This window comes from Carassius gibelio, chromosome A5 (genome assembly GCF_023724105.1).
Source record: "Carassius gibelio isolate Cgi1373 ecotype wild population from Czech Republic chromosome A5, carGib1.2-hapl.c, whole genome shotgun sequence".
In the NCBI taxonomy this organism is placed as follows: domain Eukaryota; kingdom Metazoa; phylum Chordata; class Actinopteri; order Cypriniformes; family Cyprinidae; genus Carassius; species Carassius gibelio.
In genome coordinates, this window is record NC_068375.1 from 24,230,142 (window position 1) to 24,239,380 (window position 9,239).

General features: G+C 37.5%; 1 protein-coding gene across 1 annotated transcript; it reads right to left on the reverse strand.

Moving 5' to 3' along the window:
* Window positions 1-161: 161 nt before the first annotated feature.
* LOC128005543 (prostaglandin E2 receptor EP4 subtype-like) lies at window positions 162-5,155 on the reverse strand. The gene is made up of 2 exons (XM_052592682.1): window positions 4,060-5,155; window positions 162-2,441 (listed from the first exon to the last, which is right to left on the reverse strand). The coding sequence occupies exons 1-2, from the start codon at window positions 4,843-4,845 to the stop codon at window positions 1,860-1,862; spliced, it is 1,368 nt and encodes a 455-aa protein (XP_052448642.1). The 5' UTR covers window positions 4,846-5,155; the 3' UTR covers window positions 162-1,859.
* Window positions 5,156-9,239: the final 4,084 nt, after the last annotated feature.

The window sequence follows — 9,239 nt, forward strand, 5'->3', positions numbered from 1 at the left end:
ACACAGTCAGAGTAATATATTTTTAGGATGTGGATACAACATGATGAATGGGATGACTATCCAGGAATATGACCTGACCTGACAAGTCATTTATTCTTCTTAAAATATAATGAGCTCTGACTTTTTAAAAAAGTAGACACAATGATTGCTGACACATTGGAAACATTACATTTGTAGTTTTATTTTTGGTCATTATAGGTCATCTGTCTATTTCCACATACAGATTCAATGACCGATGCTGTATGTGAGCATTATATATTTTGTATAATAAATTGATTTGTAATACATGTTGTTAGGACTGTGAATTTTCAGTTCATCCCAATTATTTAAATTATATTTGAATTATGTTCTAGCTGCTATGCTTTTATTAATATTTGAGTGTGAAAACAAATACCATAAGTTTTTTTCTTCTTCAGTTTTTCTGTTTGTCATCAATTCAAGAGTTTATTTTAGCATTTAATAGCTGACCATTGCACATTCTGGAGGGTCACATCGAGGGTGAGAGCAAGACAAGGTTGTCTTTGTGTTTGAAAGTGTGAAAATGTACACAGTAATGTTGGATCATTTAGATACATGCAGCAGATGATGATGCTAAATAGCTTGAATTATGCCTCGTACTGTTTTGCTACACATAAATGTGAAATGAAACAAAAACCATATAACTTGCTTCAACATGAGTAGAACTATGTCAAACTCTATCTCACAGAGAAGAGATAACTACAGTCCACAGATGTCTAAAAAAGACTACAATAAATAAAAATATAACAAGACAGTGTTCACATTTTTACATCACAAGTATGTACAGACGAACTCAATAGCTCTTCCTTGACAACCACTGACCGATCAACACCTTAGTGACAGTTACGTTTTTCTGCAGTGGTTACAAGGATTTAAAAGTGCAAAACATATGACCTTAAAAGACATTCAACATCTTAATAGCTTTTACAATTCCACCTCATATCAACATATAGTTTAAAAGAAACAAAAACTCCATTAACAATGTGCTGTGTATCATGTGCTCTTAAATTTGTACAATGTGTTTTCAGTACCAATATATTTTGTGATGGTGTTACTGTTAGTTAACATGGATATGCAATTGCTTGGTTAATTCACAGAATGTTGTACATATTATGGAAAATCCATAGAATGTACACTCAGCTACATCTTACATAAGTCTGAAATAGTGGACAGTTGTTAATGCACCAATGGAAATGAAAAGTGTTTTGGTAATCTTAACATAACGAAAAGGAAATTATAAACCATGAGTTCCAGCTTAAGAAAAGCCAACAAGGCACTCTGGTTTCTTGAACTTGTGACCAAATGGCGATCTCACCAGAATGTCTGCAAAAAGGGAGCTTAAAAGCAGGGCAGTAGATAATTGCTCGCAAGTACAATATTTGGAGTTTCAAAAATACATCCCAGGTCAAACAAATTAATGAATTAGGGCCCAGTGGAATTTTATTTGTCTAATATAAAGGCCTTTTTTTTTTTTTTTCAGATATTCACAAGAATGAAAAATAAATTAAAGACACATTTCTAAGAGCTTTGTCATGTGCCTCACTGTTTAGAAAATGCAGTCGGCATAACCTGTTGCTTAACAAAACATTCTTTTGAAATGCATACTTTTTTTATATATATACTTTATAACTTTTTCATACTTTAGTAAGCTTTTTTTTTTCACTTTAGTGGACCAAGTTTAGTTCTTTGATTGGTCTTTCTCTTAAAAACTTTCCTCTTTAGTCTCATGAGTTTTTAGGAATTCTTCGCTCTGAGAAGTTCTGATTCCATTCTCAACACTCAGCTCTTGAAATGTATTTCACCCCATGAAATGTTGAATTAAGTGAGTTTTTCAGTATATATCATATGCTTCTTTCTTGCAAGCTCAAAGTCTCATCTGTAAAGGTCACTTGCAGCGGCTGGTGCTTGGAACACTGTGCCTCATTTGTGTTGGAGTGCGTGCATGAATGTGATTTCACAAAGTTTGTGTCTGTTTCTGTTCTGTTTTCTCCACTGCTGCGCTCTACCACCTGAGAGTCCCGCAGAAGGCTTTGCTCGGTTGAAGTTGAACACGTCCTGCTCTGCATAGAGTCACTGCAGCAGCCCATATCCTGTCCCGCCTCCAGGGGATACAGGCACGTTTGCGACGTGTTAACCACATGCACTAGCGAAAGCAAATCACGAGACATGACCGATGAGTTGTGGATGCCATTCCCACAGTGAAAATCTGTAGAGCTCCTCCCGTGTCTCCTTCCACAGATACGGCAGAAGAAGCACTTGATCTTTTCTAGAATCTTCTGCACGACTGTCTTTCTCAGCAGGATGTAGATCCAGGGGTCCAGAATGGGGTTGATAGAGGCAGTTCGGATGGCCTCAAGGTCTAGGTTCAGCTCAGTTGTCATCTCTACTGGAGAATGATACAGCTGGTTCACAAACACCCGCACCTAGACAGAAAACAAAACATTATCTGTTTACTTGCATGCCCACTTTTACAGTGAACAAAAAAACAATAGCACCCCCAGTTAATGCTGTAATAATGGCATTTCATTGCAGATTTGGCAAACCATAAACTGTTCTTTATGGTTTGACTTTGACGTTTGGAGATCGGTTTCTATTTCAACATCTTTTGCAGTGTTGAGCAAATGTTGTAGCCAATCACAGACAGTTGATTTCTTGTACACAACAGCCAAACAGAGCTGTTTAAGTCATGTGTTGTGTTCAGCACGAATCATCTAATTACAACAAAGTAAATAAGAATAAAAGTATCAATTATTGTATTATTATTATATTAATTAAATTAAACAATTAGGCTAATAACAAACTATTATCTAAACTGCCTGTAGGCCTATACCAATCTGCGTGTTTTCTGTGTAAAAATAAGGGTCGTTTTTGGCTTTGGACTAAAACAAAAAGCAGATGAGCTTATTGAAAAAAATCATTCTCTCTTCATTTTTTCGCTTTTCACCAGGAATATAGCCATTTCCCCGGTAACTGCACTAAACAAAGCAGCGCAGCACCTGATTTTACAACTTGCATTGCTCATATTTTATTAATATAGAATAGCATTTTAAGGTGTAAGCTATATCAAATTTCGCATTTATATTTGTTTTTGTTGGGGTTTTTTGAGTTTTTTTTTTTTTCACAGGAGCACCAGCTGAATCTTCTCTCCCATCCCATTTCTACCAGTGAATCCAGATTGCCAAAGTTTAGGGGACAAATGGGTTGAAATTAGAAGGGGACGATTGTGTGAGAGGGGTGCCTTTAAAACAAGATCTGGCAACTGGACAACCTTGAAATTTGTTGACGTGATTATTCATAATGAGTTTTGGTTTATAGAAGTCAGTAGAATTTCTTTATTACGGCCATAGAAATTACGGGAGTTTTACCGAAGGCGAATGTAACAAACATATAAAACACGCCCAGTGGGATTTTTTAAAATTTATTTATTTATTTATTTATTTTACTGGAGAAATACGGAAAATGTCTTAACGGGATGATAGCGGGATAAAATGTTAAAATACGGGAGAATCCCGTGAAAAACGGGAGGGTTGACAGGTATGAGCCACGCATCTCAGTGTTACCTAAACAAAACACCACCAGTGTAGCTACTAAAGTTAAGTGATGTAATAAACTGGTCACAGAATAAAATTAGTTTGTCTAAATAAAATGTAAGACGTGATGGTTTGCACAGGCAAAATATCCCATATTTTTAATTTATAAAACAAAATTTTATTTTATTAACTGTATCCGTATTGCCCAGTATCCTAAAGTATGATGAATTTCATAATTTTCAATTCCAACGTACAGTAGCTACTGTAAACTATAGGTAGGCTATGATACTTCACAAAATTTTGTGACAAAAAAACACTCTTCTGTGCCATCTAAACTTTAAATTAATCATTTACTTTAATTAACTAGCTAAAACCAGCAAATCATCTGCCAAACCATCTTGGTTTAAGTTTTGCTGTGTTGTTTTCAGCCGAGTTCCAACATTAATACATTTTGTGCTTAATCAAAGTAACTCGGTCAGTCATTTCCCAAAGACCACCACATCCCACTTACCACTAAAGGGATGGAGCAGATGAGAACGACAATGGACGTGGCTGTGAGAACAATGACCATCTGGATCTCCGCGCCCGCCAGACGCGCGAAACTCCGCCTGCGCCTGAACTCCGCGACTCGCGCCTGGTCCGTCCCCAGCGAGGTCCTCCGGACGAAGCGCTTGTGCATCATGATGAGAGCCGCGCACACCAGCACGTTACAGAGGACTGTGGCGAGGATGAGGACGGAGCTGAAGCCGGCGTACATGTAGGAGAAAGTGGCGTTGGTGCTGTCGTTGCTATGCCAGTCAATAAAACACCAGGTTCCTGGACGCTGTCGCACCACGGACCCCAGTCCCATGCTTGGAAGGGCGCAGAAGAGTGCATTGGACACATAGATCACCACGAGCGTCAAACCTGCCACCCGTTGGTCCACGTAGTGGTTGTAGAAATACGCGTGATTGATGGCGAGGTACCTCTCGACAGACATGGCACAGATAATACTGAGACCTGCCAAGGAGAAGAAGAGTAAAATGAAGCCGGAATACTGACACAGCGGGACCCCACCGGGCCACTCTCCCTTCACGTAGGTGGCAATGGTGACTGGACTCGCAAGCAGTGTTCCCAAGAGGTCAGTCACGGCAAGTCCACACACCAGAGTGTAAAAAGTGGTCTCTTTTTGCTCTTTCCGCGACTTTTGAAGCACTACGATAGCAATCACGTTCCCGACCACTCCAAATATGAACATAATGACTGGGATTGTAGGGTCCCAGCCTTCCTTGCCATGACTTGTGCTCGTTTCGTTCATCTTCACAACTCGTTTTTTTTTTTTTTTAATTTCACATGCAGGTTACTTACGACGCATTGCGTGAAATTATGACTTCCTTAATCGCTGTCAGAAAAGATTCCACGGTCACACTTTCTACATCTACATTTCACGCGCTGTTACGCGTCTCCAAAATCTCAAAAGCGCGTCTCGGATTAGGACACATTTTGACTCGCCGGAGTCGGATACTCTTGCAGTCTTTCAAAAGTACAAAAGTTCAGTCCTGTGTTTTTGCTCGAGAGAGGTGTGTAGTCCACGGTTGCCCTCAGTCTTACTAAACTGATTCGAGTTTTTCCTTGAGAGCTTTCTATCAGCTCCGCCCCCAGCGCGCAGCCTAGCACGCTCCTGTCACCGCAAGTTGACACGTACATGTCTCTGCATAAAATATCTAGGCTAATATTTATCTACCTGATTCGCACTCATTGCTCTCTCTCCAAAATTATGCATTGACAATGCGATTTATTCACCTGCAAAAACGAGCAAAAACTCAAATTAACAAATCAAGTATGACTGGAAGGAGTTAGTATTACATTTAGATCTCCTTTGGACAATTTAAAATAGCTTTTTAATTATTATACAAATATATGGGCCCTAGACTAAATATATTTTACTGTATTAGTTTTTTTAAACACTTGCACCCTTTTTTATTTATTTATTTATTTTATTTTATTTTTGACCTGGACAGGTCAATGTTTTCTGAAGACAATAACCCAGTCAGTGCACAGCCTTTGAAATGTCATTAAACTAGCTGTTTCTGGATTCGTTTGTTTCCGTCTTGTGGTGTACTTTGTGCTTATTGACGTCTGATGTCTGCTCAAGCTACGCCAGACACAATGTTATTCAAAGCCACACGCATGTATGAGAACTGAAAACAGTGTGGTTTTCTGTGAGGTTTGCATCTGTGGAAATTTTTATTTTTATTTTTGTAGTCATTGCTATGTACCAATACAAAGGAAGTGTGAGGCCACAAGGTGTTTAACAAAGTTGACAGGAATGTCACATACCAGTTAGCTTGTAGAAATGCACAAGAAATTAGTGATTACCAATTACAAACCTAGATCAAAATGTCTCAACGTAAAGTGTTAAAGATTTTAGCTCTGTAAACAGAGCTAAAGCTGACACAGAATAACACACACTGGTTAATGTTTTAAGAGCATCTCTCTTCAGTTCTGCAATTGTACGTTTTAAAACTGCACTTGCAATATGAACATATATAACAGTGCATTAAGATCTGAAGTAACAACTGCGATAAAATTAAGTTGCAATTAAAAGAAATAAAGTTGCGATTGTGACAGTTAAATTGCAATTATGAGGAATTAAGCAATTATTGCAAGGTAAAACTACAATTATAAGACAAGTCACAATTGAGATATAAATTTACATTTATAAGAAATATACATTATTAAAATAAATAATCACAAATGTGAAATATGCAGTCACACTTGTGGGATAAAGTCTCATTTGAGAGAAATAAAGTTACAATTGTCAGAAATAAAGTCACATTTGTGAGATTAGCCACAAAATAGCCGAAAAGTCGGAAGTTGGACAGAAGTACAAAGTGTTGTGTTATTAAGATGATGCACCTCACCGTCACGTTGCATTTGTGTGAACTGGCAGCTTTCAGAGCGCTGGAAGTAACTGGAGGTACTGCTGCACGAGCGCTCTCTCTCGCGCGCGCGCGCACCTCTTTCTGCATCCGCTCTTTTTAGGAGCAGTCATTGTAATATTCATTCCGTCGACACCAGAAACATTAAAACATAGTAATAAAAACAGTTTTATTGAGAATTCGGCTGCATTAAAATGCAGTATGTGAGCATAGGGAGGCAAGACAATGCGATGCACTTACGTTATGAATATGCTAATAAGCACGTGACGTCATCTAGTGGCATTCAGCGACAGCGACTTTTCAGGCGGGCTTTAGCTACTTTCCATTGAAAGAAGTCGGCAACACCGATACACATGCCAGTGGTGAAAGGAAGTTTGGTAAATGTCGTGATACAGACTGAAAGGATTGTTTTGTTATCTTCTAACAATAAGCATTTGTTGGCAGGTCTAGGCAGTGCATAGCCTAAACTAAATTATTGCATCATATTTATTAGGCTATATATGACAGCTATATTCTGAGTCTAGGGCTGAGTAATTTATAATCGTGATTAATCGCATTCAAAATAAAAGTTTGTATTTACATAATAAATGTGTGTGTACTCTCACTTTCCTTAGATATCACTGGAAAAACAGTGCTAGTTTCGTTTCAAGTTTCAATTTATTTATATACAGTAGCAGATATAAAACAGCCACATGGCTGACCAAAGTGCTGACTAGACAATTGAACAGGGTCTCTTCCTTATAATAAAATAAGTAAATAAAGTAATAGCACAAGAGAAATGAAATATAAACCCATAACAGACTAAGCAAATACCATAATATAAAACTATTTGTAAGTCAAAGAAAACAGATATGATTTCAAAGTTCCCTTTAATAACCTACCTGTTACCACTGGATACCATCTGATGCACATCCATGACATTTCTGTATCCAGTTCTCACACACTCTGTTGCACCTTAGCATATTTTTATGCAAATCTATGCTTAAAAATTTTTGAATGTGTACATTCTGTGTATAGTGTATAGTGTATCATCTGTAGTGCTAACTGTAAGTATGTCTGATAGTACACTGTGTGTACTGACTTTATGCATATTGCACATCTTCACCTGTTGAAATCTGTATGGTTATATGTTAATTGTTTCTGCAATTTCTGGAGCACGCTCCCAAGAATTTCACTCACCAAGGCACATGTGCTGTGGTGATGTGACAATAAAAGTGACTTGACTTGACTTGAAAAGTGGACAGAGAAGGGGCAAGTCTAATCTCTAAAGGGAGGTTATTCCATGCACAGCCTCGGCCCCACAACTGAGAAAGTGCAAATGGATGACGTCAAATGGTACACAAGCGTCATTCTTACAGAATCATGGAGCAGTATTTTAAAAACATTGATTCTGTAATTAATTATTGTCTGAGACGATCGATGACCCTTCATCACACATCATGTTTTCAACTTTCTGAGAGTAAATTCCCGCTAAGTCCACTGTTACGATAGATATTTAATCTGCCATTAATGAAACGTAAAACCTCTTAAACAACATCATTTGTTGATTGAGCTGTCTGTGTTTGGAAGGGTGATGCAGTTGACTACAGTGCTTCTGTGACTAAAGTCAATATGCAGTAATTAAAAGTCATTCAATGAGAGCGGAGTGCATGATGGGTATTTACTTTATTCTAGGGAAGCTCCACTTAGATCGTATTTTATTACTTTCCCAGATAATGAGCAGACATGAGTCTCTAAAAAAATATATCAAGGTTATCACCTATTTAATGGCCTCTATATGAGCAAATTTTGTATATTTTCTTATCAGTGATGATATCTTGGCCCCGGGTTTTGTCTTAAAAATCATGGATGTCATCAATGTTTATGACTTAATGACCATGTCACATTAACAGTCATTAAAGGATTTCCGTCATTTGCACTCAGTAATTCAATGAGTCTCCATTTATGAAGGGCTGGGGTTTCTCCGTCCATCTCTAAGAACTGCACATTTTCCATGTCTCTCTTACAAAAGAGCCCCTAATCTGGGTGTGTCCGATTTCTGAGACATCTAAAATAAGGTAGTGAAAGTCACTGTAGGAGTAACTTTTGACAGAGAAAGATCTCTTTCTGCTAGCATTAGTTTAACGTGTTTATAATAATAGGTCCACATATTTGAGATCATCTCTTATGGTAATATCCAACTTATTTTTTTAGAGCACGTGCCATGATTTGTAACTTGAATGTGTGGCTTCCAGTGTCATTCCCTTGTGTCATTAACAGTCCATTAGGCTGCTTGGTTTGGAGCACAAATAGTTTTACTGTTTATTGCACTTTAATTTTTATTCTTACACATTTCATGTTATGAAGTCTTGCACATTGACAGAAAATAACGTACTGTAATCGTTATTATACTATCAAATATGATACATGTTTTGATTTACTGTTTTCTTACAATAGTATTATACTTAGCCCACAAAACTACTCATCCAAACCACATCTCTATTCAAATATAGTAAATAAATGCTTATTTTCTCTAATGTGAATGTTTTCATGTGAAATGTGGTATGCTTGTTGATTTTTGACAAAAGGGTTGGGTGTGTGATGAAATTCAGAAGAAAGAACATTTTTTGCATGGAACTGAAGAGGAAGGAAGCAACTGGGGAAACATGTACGTAATACTGTGTGTGTGTGTGTATGTAGTGAAGTATATGTAGTGAAATTTTAGAGCACTTTTTATGCTGCTGGACTGGATTATGCATGATTATGTGCATATATGGTTATGGCTTTAATT